At 44.7% G+C, this 17,067-nt stretch overlaps 2 protein-coding genes across 3 annotated transcripts in view; one reads left to right on the top strand and one right to left on the bottom strand.

The window, feature by feature from the left end:
• Positions 1-507: 507 nt before the first annotated feature.
• RpL6 (ribosomal protein L6) lies at positions 508-11,912 on the bottom strand. Of its 2 annotated transcripts, none has more exons than XM_050194559.3 (5): positions 11,848-11,912; positions 10,261-10,586; positions 9,225-9,368; positions 7,939-8,178; positions 508-706 (listed from the first exon to the last, which is right to left on the bottom strand). In XM_050194559.3, the coding sequence occupies exons 2-5, from the start codon at positions 10,567-10,569 to the stop codon at positions 545-547; spliced, it is 855 nt and encodes a 284-aa protein (XP_050050516.2). In that variant the 5' UTR covers positions 10,570-10,586; positions 11,848-11,912; the 3' UTR covers positions 508-544. The 2 variants fall into 2 exon arrangements, with proteins under 2 accessions (XP_050050516.2, XP_054918579.2); XM_055062604.2 differs by lacking the exon at positions 11,848-11,912 and adding an exon at positions 11,674-11,713.
• Positions 11,913-15,894: 3,982 nt separating this feature from the next.
• LOC126546596 (two pore channel protein 1-like) overlaps positions 15,895-17,067 on the top strand; it is a 33,066-nt gene continuing 31,893 nt past the window's right edge. Inside the window, exon 1 of the mRNA XM_050194558.3 lies at positions 15,895-16,531. Coding sequence (XP_050050515.1) covers positions 16,390-16,531 — 142 coding nt within the window. The 5' untranslated portion in view covers positions 15,895-16,389. The remainder of the gene's footprint in view (positions 16,532-17,067) is intronic.

Below are 17,067 nucleotides of genomic sequence, written 5' to 3'. Positions count from 1 at the left end.
TGTCAGTCTCATCAGGATCGAATTAACAAAACTTGACAAAAAAATGCTCTTGAATGGTGTCTCCCCTTAATGGAAGTCAACTGTAGCAACATACTGTCAATGCGTGTCTGAGCCTGGAAGAGTGCTAGTGATGCATATGCGTTGAGGGAGAGCACACCCTACGAAGGCAGTCATGCCATTGTGACATAACGAATGTGCTTGTGGATTTAGTTTGCAACAATTGGGTAGTCCACATGGCCTTTCTAAACGAATGCCACTTCTCTCGACACACATTACACTGGAATATCAGTGTTCAATAATGTAGGCTTAATTTTGTGGCATTATCACTTCAATAAACATATCTTTCCCCCTTTGTCAATTATGTTCACCTTTCACGAATGTTTGTGGAGCCCCAGCGTATATGTTAGCGGGTCACTGTTGACTCCACTTCTACTCCAACATGACATCCATGGTATGTAATAGGCTCAAATCATCTGTAAAGCTCAACCAGTCACAACTAGCACAGTGTGCCAGAGTCCAGGAGTGTTTTTATTGTACAGGCCCCTCAGAACTTCATTCTGTGTGGGTACATGCGGTTGCGCAGAGAGAAGCTGGCCGCCAGGTAGTGCACCAGGGCCCTCTTCTCAGGGTGCTTCTTCATGGCCTCCAGCACCTGCTTGTCCACCTCCTTTTGGACCTTGCGGTGCTCCTCGCTCACCGTTCGCTCCTGCACAACACAAAAGAATCTTAAGCTCCCGTGAAAGCAACTCGGAAGCACAGTTGTAATATAAAAGGGAATGCTAAAACGGCAATGTTATTCGAAGGACACTAAAGACGAATATTAAGCTGCACTATTGTATGAACTCATGCAGGGGCCGCACTTTCTTTTCAAAATGTTTTGTACGATACGGTCCCTCCATGAGACTACTCAATGAAGCTTCAAACTGCGCACGGACTGATATGCAGAATAACGCAACGAGTGGTGGTCCACTCAACACCAGTAATCTTTGCTGCTTCCGCTGCCCTCTTCATTTGACTAGCTCACCTCACTGGCACGCTCCCAAAGCTGCTCATGCTCCACGATGTCCATACTATGCAAGATTTCTGTCAACTTCTATCCAGCTGCACGTTTACCATTTTCTGCACATGCAAGCACCTGGAACTTGAAAGTTGTAGTATACACTGTCAGGTGCTTCCCCAGTGTCACCAGCAAATGTACCTGGAAGCACGATGCAGCTAAACAAAACGCCGCAGCATAGTCGATACCATGGATGCATGCTAGATCTATGCTGCGTGACATGGGATACTGTAATGATGACATTGTTATGGTATGTAGTGGCAGCTTGCAGAAATTTTCGCACTCCTAATGTCAGGGTGTGGGAAATACAATAGTAAACTAGGCTTCTGTAGTGGCAAAACAGCCATTCTTAAAACAAGTGGTTTGGTATGACAGGGAAAAAATATGAAAATCGATAGATGGGTGGTACTGCTGCCCTGAAGTTACTGCACGAGCTTGTGACGTGTTTTCACAGCTTCTACTGTATTTACTCCAATATAGCTTGAACACGATATAAGTCTACTCGTACCGTATTTACTCGCATAATTATCGCACTTTCTTCTAACAAAATATTGAAGTAAATTCAGGGGTGCGATCATTACGCGGGCTTAATTTCTCACGAAAAGAAACATTTTCTTTTTTCATCTCGCATTGGCTGCAGAATGACAAGCAGGCGGCTGCCGCTGTCAGTGCGGGACACCAAAACAAAAATGGCGGCCAGCGGAGCAAGCTGAACGAGATTATTTTTTCTTCTGATGAGTACATTACGTGCATTGAAACAGTTTCTTCCGTATCAGTAATGAATAATATCGTTAATATCGGCAAGAGACAATAACATAGCCATGTCCACTTTGAGGGGACAGAAACAGAGATGGGCATGCTTAGCTGCCAGTGACATAGAAACACATGGCGGGCATGCTGCTGAAACTGCAGCATATATCTTCACTGCTATCCTAATAGTACGGCATGTTTCCGCTAAGGGTGGGCGAATATCTTAGATACGTTACAAGCGTTGGCGTATGGATAGGGTACACTTCTAACATATCAGTGTAAACATGGCCACTATCGTTGCCGCTCGCGATTAGTTGCGTGCCCACGAGTGCAGACGAGAGGAATCGAAAGGCGCCCTTTATGCTGTTGTTGTTCACCAAAACCATTATGAAGCCTACAAATAATAAAGCTGAGGAAAGTTTTGTTGTAGCTTTTTTTTTCGTGGAAGTGTGGAAAGCAATAAAAGGAATGAAATGGGGCATCTGCTTAAGAATGTTGGGTGCGTGCAGACCACTTGGTATGTCTTCAAGATTCATTCGCATAGCATTCGACAGATGGTAAGCAAGATCGTCATTAGATAGACTTGGCACACGACATATCGCTGTGACAAGTTCAGGGTGTGATCATTACATGGGAAAGAAAGAAAATCGAATTTTGACAACAAAATTCAGGGATGTGATCATTACGCGAGTGCAATCATTATGCGAGTAAATACGGTATTATTGAACCTGCCAATCAGTAATTAATTAATCTGAATATTATTATTCAAATTAATTAAAATCAATTCGAATATAGGTCGACCCACATTTATCATTTACTGTACACCCAGTTACTAGATATTGCTAGCCAATGCCACAAGCAGCATCCTCGTCAGAATGGCCAGAGAAGTTGTCCTTGTCGGATGCTTTGCAGGCGTCCTCAGCAACATAAACCGCGTTGTCCTTGATGCCATCTAGTGCATTCGATATGCAAGAATTCTTAAAGCGAGTCTCGATAATGTCCAGATAGGTCTTATATATAGTGGGCACGATGGAGAAAATCCTTTAGCTATGCACATTTGCTAACTGCTAGCTTTGTTCACGAATATAGATAGAGATTATTTCACCACGTTAAACAGTGCTGGGCAGAATCGAAGATACATATATCTTAAATACTCGTTGGGCATCTTGTATCTCTATCATGATACATCTAGCAAGACTTGTACCAGTATTTGCATTTCCGATACATGAAAGGATGTATTGTGTATTAAGATACAAGATACTGCTATCGCAAGATCACCGTGCGAAACTATAAACATTGGCTGAACTCCACTTCTTTTAAGCTGATACTGCTCCCATTAGGCAACCTGAATAAAACTAAAAGTACAGTCGCCGACCGATTTTCCGGACTCCAAAATTTCGGACCATGCTCGATTATTCGGTCTGCTTCGCGGCACCGCCATTCTCCCCATAGACCATAATGTATAACAACTGCCGAAAGTTCGGACACCTTGCAAGCTCTCGTCTGATTTTTCGGACACTCCTTGAGCCAACTAGATCGAGAGCGCCATGCACCGACTCTGACCGGTGCATGGTTCGACTTGCTGAACGCCATTTTCGTTTTGACCGGAGCCTCCTTGCTGCCCCATGAAGTGGCGCTACTGCAAATCCCCGCTGATCATCACCGTTTCTGCCCGGTTCACTAGAGTGGCTTTAAAGCAGTTCCGGTTTCAGCTTTGTAAGCCATGTCAAGACAATCCAGCAGCTGATTTGTTTCTTCGCTCATGACGCTGCGAGTAGGCGACTGTAGGCCATGTTGTCGTTTGTGCGACTGGTGTCAGCATGGTGCTGTTTGCTCTGTGTGCTGTGTCGAGGTTCCGGTGATCCAACACGGCATACGGAAACATCGCGTCAAGTGTCTAATGGCGTCGACAGTGCCCACGCAGACTGCGCTAGGGAATGCCGGCAAGCGGGTGCCGGGAGGCCTAAGATTTGTCGCCTTCCGATTTGCTCCCTACTGACGCGGAAAATGTTCTGCCAAGACCTGCGCAGTGGTTGCATTGCGATTCCGGACACCGTCTCATTTGACAGTTTCACAGGTGCTGACATGCGCAGAACTCGACGACGGCGAGATCATTCGTCAGGTTTCTGCTGCACCGCCGGAGGATGACCGAGTCGGAAGATGACGCACCGTGTGCTACGCTGCCATCGCATGCGGAGCGTGTACAAGCAGTGACTGTGCTTCAGCCGCCTATAGTGACCGTACGACCCTCTCCGATATTCAGGCTTATCTGTTTGCGCATAAACGGAACAGCATGCAACGGTGCATTCAGGATTTCTTCAGGCCTACTGCCATCCCAAATAAGTGCATGGAAATAAAGGATTTTATTTATTTTTTTTAATCTGCTTTTTCGGACACCTGTTTATTCGGACATTTCCGCAGTCCCCGTGAGGTCCGAATAAACGGTCGGCGACTGTAATGACAGTATTTTATCTTTCCAGCAGAGCTCCCCCAGTGAGGGCAGGCTATGTGGTCTCTGCATCCCTATTGGTGGAGCAGAGTCGCATGGTGACGCTCGCACGGTCTCAACTAAAACAAGCATGCGAGCATCTGTGCACAGCCGACCTTTTGCTTTTTTGGTTTGACACTTGCTCATAGCCACTGTGCTGCGTTGCGTACACCAATGCATGTGGCATATTTCACGCAAGTTCTGATGCCACTATAGTGTCATTATCGAAGCTTCTCTTGCATGGTGCTTCATGAGGAATGCAAAAATGGGGTTGCCTTGCCTCTAGTGGATGTAAGTTTGACTGTTGTGAACCAAAGAGTGGATGGCGCTGCTTTTGGAAGACTTGTGCATAAGGTTGCTATCTTGTGTACATGATTGTTGCTTGCAAGCACTAAAAGCAATCTTTTGGACTACGTTGCATGAAACGTTCTTGCACTGCACAAGTTTTCTCGCAGAAGAAAAATCGTAAAAGGATTGCACATTAATGAATAAGCCGCTAACCAACGCTTTACAGCAGAAAATAAGTAAAACATGAGCGGTCATTTCAGCTTTATGTGCTTTCTGTATACACGATGCATCACAAAAAGGCCGCTACCAGTGTTGTTGCTGCTGTGCACCTGCCCGGTTTTCTTTAGTCAGCTTTGCTGCAGTAGAGCCATGTTATGCAGTTAAGCATATGAAAAATATAGCAGTGGAGCATATCTGCTAGACTTGAAAGGGGTCACTGTCACCGAACGTTGTCATTTCAATACACATGCGCACACTTGCCATCCCTGCTCACAGTATAAGCACCTTGACAACTAATTAAACTGTACTAGCAGCCATTCAGAGCTGTTTCTGGTATTGCTGTGGCAATTTGCGGCCTTCCTTGCAGTTACCGTATTTACACGATTGTAAGTCGACTCGAATGTAAGTCGACCCCCCCATATCGCGTGACCGAAAAAAAAAAAATAATAATAAGAGAGCATACCCGAGGGCGCATTCGATAACGAAAATTTATTAGTAGCTGACATGGTCACTGGGCTACTCGTCTTCACTAGTGCTGCCATCGTCATCGTTGCTACGGTCCCACAGCGCGTCGTGGTCCAGCGAAATTTCAAATTTGGCAAACGACAGCACCAGGACATCTTGCAGAACAGCAGCGCACGCCAAATGCACCCAACTACACGCAGCCGTCAGGGAGGCTCTTTTGACAGGTCCGGTTGGCGTAATTTCGCAGTCTTCTGCCGCCAGCCACTCGTTGTACTCACAGCGGAGCAGAACCTTAAAATTGAGACGAAGGTCCGGGCTTGTTTCATGACCACGTCGCACTTCACTGGCAGGGACCGATCACAGATTTCAGCGACGTACTCCACAAGCTTAGCCTACAGCTCCGGAAAGCGTCCAGACTTTGGCACGCGGGAAATTTCTCACTTGTCGTCACAGGTGAAAATTTCGCTCCGCTGCAGTCGCCACTCTCGCACCACCCGTTTAGAAACATCGAAATTGCGGCCCGCTGTGCAGTGATTTGTTTCTTCGGCGTAAAGGATGGCAGCCCTCTTGAATGCTGCTGTGAACGAGTGCCGAACGATTAGTGGGCCTGGAGCACTCATGACGACTGGGAAAGCATAGAAGTAGCACGTAGCCGGCAGTCAAGTGGAACGCGTCAAACCAATACCATGCCAATACCAATGCCTTCAAACAGAGAAAGAGAAACCAGCGAGCGGTGTCTGCACTTCCATGAACTACCGATACTCCCCGCAAGCGCCGCCGTTCTGAGGGTGCCGCCGCAAATGGGAACAGCGGCGCTTCTATCAACTATCGACACCCCCCCCATGAGTGTTGCATGCACTGTAAAACTCTCAAAAATGTTGAAAAACTCTTCCAAAAAGCGAACAAACACGCGGGATAGCGAAAAAATACGGCTAGGGCCATAGAGCAAACATAAAATTCTAACTACGTTGTAGCTCCCGTTGGTATCGCTTATTTTGGCGGGGCCATGTTTCGGTTTTGATTGTAAGTCGACCCCCCAACTTCAGACTTCCAAATTTAAAAAAAGGGGTCGACTTACAATCGTGTAAATACGGTATGTTTTTCCGGCCATTACGTTGCCTTTATTTTGCAGTCCCTTGATAAACATGGCATCTACTGCTTTTCATGTTACACTTTAGTGTCCCTTCAAAACAAGTTTACAGTAGAAACAAACATGTTGGAGCACTTTCCGGTCCGACCAGAGATAGATTGCGTCTGGGCAGAAGGATATATGCACCCAGTTGATGTCTGGCAGTTCATGCAGGGGCACCCCATTAGTAAAGGGCCATGTCCCTTATAGATGGATCTGCCAGCTTACTCAAGTTTCGTTCAAGATGGCATATTTCATGCATTCAAGGAACCAAGCAACTACATTAAAGGTTCTAGTGTTCCATACAAGTCAAACGTTAAGGCAACATTGCATAGTTGAAACCGCCTGTTGATTCGACTGTTAAGAGGGGACACTGGTTTTAGAGAGCGAAAATTCGTGAAAAAAAAATCAATTTTGATACAGTATTTTCGGAATTTCCAACTATTATTCTACCACTTGGCCATATCTTGTGCTTTCTAAATCATTCTTTTAGCCGTAATATAAATTTTTTGCACCAGTGTCGGCCAAATATGAGCCAGTTTCCGTAAAAAAAGTGCTTTTTCCGCGGCGCGTGACGCCCCCGCAGTCGTTCGGTTGCGCCAACTCGTAAATCTTTTGAAAGAGCAGTCTCTCGTCTTCATTTTCCAACCACCACCTGCTCCGTCCGCACAATGGCAGTGAATAAATTCCACCTCAAGAAGAAGACCCAATGTGTGCTGTAATCGGTCGACAAAGGCACGTGACCCTCAGCTAGCCACGCCATTGAAAAGTGTTATCTCTGTCTTCAGGGCACATAGAAATATAATTTTAACAGCGGCATGTATCTACATGTGTGTACTATGCAATGCTAGGAGGAGATATTTTAATTTTGCTTTTGTAAATTTTAAAATTAGGCACTAATTGGACCACATAATTGCCATGTCTGGAGATCGCTGTAAAATTGGTAATGCCTGCAATATAAAAAAAGTAGTCCTACAGTTGTGTTGCTTACACTTTGTAGTATCCAGCCATATGTTTTTTATAAACATTCTGGCTGATACTCTTCTTACAATTGTTCCGATAAACAATAGGTGATTAACTATAATTATACCTCGAACCACTGATACAATCTAAATGTAATTATAATTTTGAAATCATCATAAAAAACTATTTGGGTGCCAATTTTTGTTAAATTTAGTCAAAAAATAAAAAAATGTTTCTAAACACCTCTTCCCCCTTAAAGAAAGAAGTCCCAATGGGTTCCAATGGCTTTCAGGCACATTATTAACTTATGCACATCTTGTCAACTGATCTAAAAGAAAGTGAACAGTGCTTGGAAGAACTTCAATAGTTATGTTTAGCAAAGTGTTTCTCAACGAGCAGTGCAGGGAAGCTATGGACAATAGGGACTTATCTCAGCACTGCTCATTATAAAGAAACAAAATGAAATCTTAGTGCAGAAACCAAAATGTTCGACTACAGGAAAACAATGAGAAGTATTTCGACTAATAAGATGGCTGCACCTGAGCAGGGCCAATAAAGTGAAGAAAAAAAAAAGCATACCTGGGGCTTGGTGTCAAAGATCTCGCCTTCATCCTTGCGACCTCGCCTCTTGACTGACTTTGGTCGGTTGAAGAAGCGATCATCAAGGTTTTCGGGTAACTTGACAGACGAGATGTCAATCTTGGTGCTAGTGGAGATCACATAGATCTGGTTGATGCGCCTCAGAGGGCAGCCGTTGATGCCATAGGGACCAGTCACCATGAGCAAGCCTGTCTTCAGCTGCTTCAGGAAAACCACCCTCTGCAGAGAAACAAGGCGACAGCAAGGCCACCAGGATAATTATTCCAGTCACACAGGTTTCAAGTTTGCTGCCATGCTGCTTTTGCCTTCCAAATGGAGGAGCTTGTCATGACCTCTTGACAGTTAGCTGTGTCTAGTATGTTGTTCAGGTAAGAAAAGCTACGTTGTGTTTTAACTGAAGTCTAAGCATAGCAAGTTTCGAGAACATTTACAACACTACAACCATTCAATATGAGAAAATACTTAGATATCCATGATGTAACACTGGCATACTAACGGAGAGGTCTCGCAAAAGTGAAAACACTTATGTTTCACCTTCCTGTTCACCACTGGTTTTTAAGCAAGTTAATAAAAATACAAGAATTTTGAAAATATGCTTTACTAGTTTTAAGTATATTTTGTATCACTTTTTAGTGTCCCTTCAAAACAAGTTAATGATAGAAGCAAACTTGTTGGAGCACTTTCCGGTCCGACCAGAGATAGGTTGCGTCTGGGCAGAAGGATATATGCACCCTGTTTATGTCTGGCAGTTCATGCAGGAAGCACCCCATTAGTAAGGGCATGCCCCTTATAGATAGACCTGCCAGCTTACCCCTGCAGATTTACAGTAACGAGCAACAGTTTGGAGAATGTGAGTGTCACCAACATTTTATCACTGCCTAGACAAGCAGCCCACATTGGAGAGGTGCAATATGCACATGCGTATTACCAATGTAATGCAGTGCATGTCCTAATTGTGCAATTCCAAGGTCACACTGAAATATTTTTTTTTTTTTGCCAATGCAGGGGTCTAAGCTTTCACTCAAACTGGTGCATATCGTACATTTAATGTACCAATTGAGCCGCATCTAAGATTCTAGTATTGCATACAAGTCAACAACAATGTAATGTAATGTTGCTTAGCCAATTGAACCTGCCTTTTGATACAACATGCAGCAGGCTTCATGTCAACTAGAGCAGCATTTGGAGTTGCATCTGGGTGCAGCAGAGAGCAGCATGCCTATACCTATATGCTCCTGGAAAGTGGCTTTTGTCATCGAGCTCACCTTGCCACGGTGGGGTCCGGCCAGAAGGATGAGGATGGTGCCTGGGGTGATCCTCTTGCGAAGCTTGGCAATTCGCAGGGAAGAGGGCTTCATGTGGGTGGTCCTCTTGTGCTTGGGGCTGTCCTCCGTAGGGTAGGAGCGGCGCTGAATGCACGAGAGCAGCAGTAATGCAACAACTGTGTGAGGGCTTCGAGGAAATTGTGTTTGTAAACACACGGAACTCCCACACTAGTTCCAAAAACGTCCCTACTGTCAGGTGATGTCATCACTTCACTTCAATGGCATTCCATAGCAATTCTTGAGTGAGTAAATTTTTGTAAGCAGATGCTCTCAACATCTCCTCAAATCCATTGGAGTGACTCCCACGCAACTCTTGGTTGTAGGAGTCACCCAAGAGCATTTTATTGAACTGCAGCACATCCAATTGAGGGGCGTCACCACAGTGCTCTGTTCAATGGCATTGAGGTTGGTGTTGAGGGCTGCTGATAGGGTTTTCAATTAAAGCTTTCAAAATTATGCTGTCAGCCTTTAAGAAACATTCACACTTTCTCAGCACATAGCCTTCCCATTGATGGTTACAATTAGTTGTCAAATGGCAAAATCACCTTCCCTTAAAGCCATAATTCGTTGGTAATCAATAGAAATGGCTTTTTGCAATGCATTCCGTAAGCAGTGTGACAGCGTGTATCGAATAAACTGCTGAGTCATCATGGACTGGGGCCCTTGCTTTGCCACTAATTTCATGATCTATGCGTCATCAAACAGCCTAGTAGTAGTGCATAGGTGCTCATGAGGACAAGCAAGGGTGACGCCAGTAAAAAATGATTTTGCAGAAGGCAAGGGAAAACCACATGTTAATTTTGCCATTATCTTTTCCAAGCCTCATTGAATTCATGCAGAGATTCTTGTGACCCAATCCTGTCATCTTTTTTTAAGTGTTGCCTGGGCCAGCCTGGGTTCGAGTAAATGCAGAACCTCACACATACAATCTGCGTATCTAGCTAACATTTCCACTTGGTGCCACTTCAACACATACCTCCTTCTTGATGCGCACAACACGTTTGCCGCCATTGTTTTCGCCGTTGATCTTCTTCACATGGACGCGCTTCTTGCGCTTGCGCTTCTCCTTGGTGACTGGTGCATGCTTCACCTTGAAGAGGCCCCGCTTGTGGAACATCTTGGAGCGGGAGAAGAGCCACACGCCACCAGGCAGCTTCTGGTTCCGTGGAGCATGCGCCTTCTTGGTGGCGGCAGCATCACCCTTTGCAACAGTGGTGGCGCCCCTGGCAGCAGTCTTTGCCGCCGCAGGCGCCTTCTTCGCTTTTGGATCTGGCTTCCCAGACATGCTTCGACCGCCCGATACTGCAATATGTATTTAAAAAGAAAGCAAAATAAGTGAGATACTTGGCAGCAGAAATAAGCAGTGTCTAAACCGACAAAAACATGCAGCAGGTTCATGCAATATGTAGACCACTCGAAAGCAAAAGCACCTTAGATGTTGGTGTTTTAGCCCTTTGCTTACTGCATGTTTCCAATCATGAACTACCGGCGTATTTACATTTAACGCATCAAGCACGTTAGCCAGCATAAAACCGCAGCTGAATTGAAACACTAAACAAGGACGTCTTTGAGAACACTAAAAAGTGGGTCTGTTCGGAAGATGCGTAAAATTGAACACACTTCGGTACTAATAGTCCTGACCCTTGCTTTTGTTGAACTGAAGAGTACTTTTACAAAAAATGTTCACAAGTGTTACAAGGCGCCAGCCGGCACCACATCTCGCGAGCTCACATCTGCACAAACGCGTAGGGCAGCCATTCCGCTCTCAACATTAGTACAGTCCCGGTCATGGCCAGGCACTTCGCACAAATAAACTCTGCTTATCAAACACGAGGCTAAGAGCTCGACTTCATGAGGCACCGTGACACGCCAGGCAACCGCAAGCACGCAGCTAAAAAGGCGGCTGGTGTTAGCTATTTATATGTCGTATTGCACAAGCGAACTAACTTGGTTTCTCAGAACGGTCCCAAATAACGCCGGTTACCACCCGCAACGAGAAACGGTCGTTCTCACTGAGAACTGTGGGAAATCACCTCTGCCGACCCGCTGCCGTTCTCGATATGTCAACGCGCACGCACTTGGACCCTTCGACTTTTGACAGATTTACAAGTAAGTGACGCTGCTACCGCATGCTAAAAAACGCGCACCTTTTATTCTCCTAACGACCGCGTGACAAGCATTTGACGACACAACTGAAGCGGGCCAGGGGAAAGGCTGCAGGATGTGAAGTTTATTGTACCGAATGTTTCAGCGATCTATAGGTTCCAAATGCGCTATAACAAAAATCTGCGGATACGCATTCTAGTTCTCCTGTACAAAGCTGTGTCAAGAGTTCAACGATACAAATCTCCGATATGTAGGCAAGTTCAAGAGTGGCAAAGCGGCTAACGTGACTTCGCCGCCGCATAGTGCATTTTCACAGAGTGTGGGCGTAAAACTAACGCGTCAAACGAAATTAGGAAGAACAAAGCAATAGTTTGACGCAGTTTACAGGTCTAGATGGCAATAATATTGCGATAAATTTTCAGATTTTGTGAACAAGAAACATGGACCTTGCGCTCACCTCAGCAGCGGTATGGAAAAGAGAGAAAGGAGGTCTGGCAGTCCACTGTTGCTTGACGACTATCACTTCGTGACCAAGATGGGCGGCCTCTAAAGCAAGCAAGCGATGACTCCACTCCTAGTGGCAGAAACAGATCTCGAAGGAGATGCTTTTGTTGACCGCATGCGATGCTGAGCCAAAATCACACTGAATTATACAGGGTCCTAAATATTTCGCTGCGCCTGTTTGAAAAAAGATTTTGCGCTCACCGCTGCACTGTTCTTTCTCAAATTTTGCATAAAGATCACATTACACCCTTTTGCCACACAACGATAATCCTAATCTGTATTGTCCGCATTTCCTTTCACTCTTAAAACGGTTGCACCCTTTAGGGTGTATATTTGTCCCACAATGATAATCGTCATCTGCATGCCTTGCTTGCGTTCCCTTTCTTGAAAGGAAACGCGAGCAAGAGAGATGACGATTATCGTTGTCGGACTAGGTAAGCCCCAAAGGGTGTAAATTTTTCTAAGAGAGTTCTTTAACGCGGCGAGCCCGGTGCTTTACTTTCCAGTAACGAACGGCATGCGCGTTATCAGCATGACATAGCATTCCCGACAGGAAAGTAGCGGGCGCGGAGTTTTCAAGAAAGGAAACGCAAGCAAGGCAGATGAAGATTATTGTTGTGTGGCAGAGATACACTCCATAGGGTGTAACTTTGCCTACACTCTTACAAAAATTTACACCCTTTGGGGCGTATCTTGTCCCACAACAATAATCGTCATCTGCCTTGCCCGCGTTTCCTTTCTGTAACGCTGCGAGCCCGGTACTTCCCAATCACGAACGGCACGCGCGTTATCAGTGTGACGCAGCATTCTCGACAGGAAAGTAGCGAGCGCCGAGTTTTCAAGACAGGAAACGCAAGCTAGGCAGATGACGATTATTGTTGTGGGACAAATATACACCCCAAAGGGTGCAACCGTTTTAAGAGTGTACGCTCTTAGAAAAATTTACACCCTTTGGGGCTTATCTTGTCCCACAACACTCTTAAAACTGTTGCACCCTTTGGGGTGTAAATTTGTCCCACAACAATAATCGTCATTTGCCTTGCTTGCGTTTCCTTTCTTGAAACTCGGCGCTCGCTACTTTCCTGTCGAGAATGCTGCGTCACACTGATAACGCGCATGCCGTTCGTGACTGGGAAGTACCGGGCTCGCAGCGTTAAAGAAAGGAAACGCGGGCAAGACAGATGACGATTATTGTTGTGGGACAAGATACGCCCCAAAGGGTGTAAATTTTTCTAAGAGTGAACGATTATCGTAATTCGTGTTGCCCGCGTTTCCTTTCTTTTAACGCTGCGAGCCCGGCACTTTCCAGTCACGAACGGCATGCGCGTTATCAGTGTGACGCAGCATTCTCGACAGGAAAGTAGCGAGCGCTGAGTTTTCAGGAAAGGAAACGCAAGCAAGGCAGATGACGATTATCGTTGTGGGACAAATATACACTCAAAAGGGTGCAACCGTTTTAAGAGTGTACACTCTTATGTTGAATTCCAATGGCAGATCGCGAGCGCTCGGCCGGATCACGAACGGAGCGCGTCGCTCCGACCGAGATCGCTCTCATCTGCTCGCACCGTATCTGCGAAGGGAATGCGTGCGCTCCAACGGGGGCACTTAGTACAGCAAAATCAAGTGAGAGGGCGCTAGATTAGAGAGAGGAACAAGCGCTTGGAAGCGCAACCCACCACCCCACTTCACTGTCCGTGTCAGAAGAATCATCACTCGACATGGAAATTGTACTGTCTGAGTCGGAGCTGTCTAGGAGCGCGAACAAAACCCCGCGGCGCGAAGCGCCGTCCACGTTTCGCATGTCGTCCATAGCTGCCCGCGACCGGAAACAGGCGACCGTGACAGGAAGCAGAGGCGGGTGAAGGAAATACGTCACGAAGACTTCCGGTCAAATCTGCCGATTTCGGCGGAGCAAATATTTTTGCTCCACAGAGCAATCTGGGATCAGCGGCTGGTCCCAATCTGCCATTGGAACACACAGCTCACGCTCCCATTCTGCCATTGGAATAGGATTGCTCCATACAGAGCAAAAAAACTTGATCTGGATCTGCCATTGGAATTCAACATTAGAAACTGATGTCCAGAATTTTCCACCATTGGCATCTGGAGATCATAGAGCTAGCATAAATACACTAACTTTACGAGGGAGATGCCAAGTTGGTTAATTGATTGGCTTTTATCCCAATTAATACGGCTCATACCTACATTGGGGAGGACAAGAATCGGATGGGATTAGAAAAGATATATATATATATATATATATATATATATATATATATATATATATATATATATATATATATATATATATATATATGTGTGTGTGATATATATATATATATATATATATATATATATATATATATATATATATATATATATATATATATATATGTGTGTGTGTGTGTGTGTGTGTGTGTGTGTGTGTGTGTGTGTTCAAGCTGTAGCCACGCATAGAGACCAAGCAAGTGAATAATTTTGAGTAAATCGAAGGAAAAGCAAAACAATTTAGTGTTATAAGAATTTAGCAAGAAATTTGTCGTCAATGAAACATATTCCTCAACGGGTGAGCACGCGCGCATCCATATATGACGATGTCCAATAGAGGAGGCTTCCAAAGAGAGAATGGAACGATTCGATCCAACATGAGAACGGGGCTTCTAAAATAATTTTCCGTGAAGACATGAAACAGCGAAGTTGTCATAGTCGCCACATAAGAGGCACAGGAGGTGCTAGACCAGCTCCATGAAAAAGAGCTTAAGGCAGCTACCCGACAACGCAATTTAGCGAAAAGCGACCAGTTCTTCGGGTAGGGAAGATATTACTCCAAGGGAAGATGAGGTGTCGATGCGCCGATAAATTTGTTAAATATGGGTTCAAAGAGTGGATACCATTTATTATGACTGACGCGGGAAGTACCGAGAGTGCAGGATCGACCGCTATATAAATGTTACTCTCGCCAGGCCAAAACTACCGCCAAAAAATTCAGCCAAATTGATACGAGTATGAAGTTGGAGCTACCATGTGCAGGGCAAGGCAACTACATATATAGTAGTCTATACTACAACATAACTCTGCTAATACGTCTTCGACGGAACAAAAAAAAAAGAAAAGAATTTACTAGCCGGGAAAACGTATTAGTAGGTCAAACACGGCTCTTAAATTAAGAGTAAGCTTTAGCTCTGGTGCTCCTAACTTATAAATACATGTAAAAGGAGAATTCGTTTTTCTCGGCAACCACTGCATCAAATTTGACGATATTTGTTGCGTTTAAAAGAAAAACTTAAAATCTAGTGACTGTTGGTTTCGAATTTTCGATTTAGTTCCTCAATCTTTTATTAAAAATTGGCAAAAATCGAAAGTTTTCAAAAAACGAAACTATCAAGTTTACAACTCTGTAACTCGGAAACAAAAAAACGATAATACAATTCTGTGAATTGTATGTAATAGTACATCTAAAGCGGACAAAATTGATATGCTATACATGAATCTAAAAAAAAATTTAGTAATATGGAAATACAGCTTTTGCAAAGCCTTTGTAAACAACGCAACAAATTCACGTAACACATAAAGTGACATATCGAATTTATCCGCTTTCAATGGTCTAATCGATGCCGTTTACAGAACTGCGATATTTGTTTTTGATGCAGAGTTATGAATTTGTAAACTTCGTCCTTCTATTTTTTTTCGAACATTCTAAAAATTTGAATATTCTTTTAACAATATTCAGGACCTAAATCGAAATTCCGCGTCCTACAGTAACTAGAATTTAACTTTCTCTCTCAAATGGAACAAATTTCATTAAAATCGCTCCAGGGGTTATATCAGAAAAACGTTTTTGCGTTTTACATGTATTTGAATAGGCCGCGTCAGAGTTGGGCCCGAGCTAAAGCTTCCTCTTAAACGGAAATTTCTTACACGTTAATTTGACTAAACATACCAGCTTACAGCAAAAAATATAAAAAATTAAAGAAAATGTGAGAACGACAGTGTTAGACATAAAAGTTTTGTTGACGGTACTCATCCCTCGTAATATCCGGGAAAACGCATTAACTGGGAACGTACTGTTGTCCCTTTTTTTTTTTCCTTTTTTACACTAAAAGATGTGCTTTCCGGACTTTCATCAAACCATGGGAAATGTGACAGTCATCACGCTGCTTCGTAGTTATATAGCTCATATGCCACAACAGAAGTGACAAAGGCAAGTGGGGAAAAGTATCTGTTTGACAAGCCACTAGATCGTAAGTGTCACACCCTTTTAAGATGAGCCTTTATAAAGGAGAGATAATGTAGAATTATAATTTTTTTTCAAGATTAATTAGAAGTGTGCTCTGAAGAACCATGCTGCGCTTTGTTGTTGGCTGGCACATGATTTAGCTTATTTTAGCGGGATCGGCTCGCTCACGCTCGCCTACACTGTTGCTTCGGGGGCGGCTGCCTGTTGCGCTGTAGATGCAGCGCTGTCTGTGCTGTAACCTTGTGGGATGGCCAAGGAATGGCGAACTTCGGTATTCATCGCTTGCAAATCAGTGAGAGCGACGACAGCGACCGGAATATTCTCGTGAGGGCTGACAGATGTGTGTCGTACGAAAGCACCGAGCGTATCGGCGCTGGCACGTCTTGGTCCACGGAGTCCCGTACGTTATGGCGCGCCCGCTACGCTAGTAGCAGACGCGCTTTTTCTCATTCTTTGCACTTCGTCGTAGAGTCTGCGATCGCGCATCCCGAGCGGTGTAGAGAAATTTTCTCCTGGGAGTCATGTTATTGGCGTATGCTCTTCTGCTGCGTGCGACGTCTTGAAACCTTCCGGAACGAGATCGAGTTTTCGTTAATCGCTAATACTTTCCTGTTTCCTGATCGCCAGGTGGTTCGAAGTGTCATTCAGTAGTTTAAGGGAGCATTGCAATGTCTTAAGTGCGCAACAGTCAGCGCTGCGCAGCTTACCGATCGCGCCTAACCGTACACGATATCGTAGTCCGATTTTTGACTATTGATTGTCGGGGACGACGTGATCAGCATGCACGCTCAGTTGTACGTGTGTGAATAATAGAAATGAAACATTGATGTTAACGATTTTTACAGTACTTGGCAGTTTATTTGTATGTCCGCTAGTCGGCACGGCTTATTTATACATCAGTAAGTCCTGCAAAGCTGCTGGGCGCGGCTATAGTCG

Source organism: Dermacentor andersoni, chromosome 3 (genome assembly GCF_023375885.2).
Source record: "Dermacentor andersoni chromosome 3, qqDerAnde1_hic_scaffold, whole genome shotgun sequence".
NCBI lineage: Eukaryota > Metazoa > Arthropoda > Arachnida > Ixodida > Ixodidae > Dermacentor > Dermacentor andersoni.
This window is presented reverse-complemented; position numbering and strand designations above follow the sequence as displayed.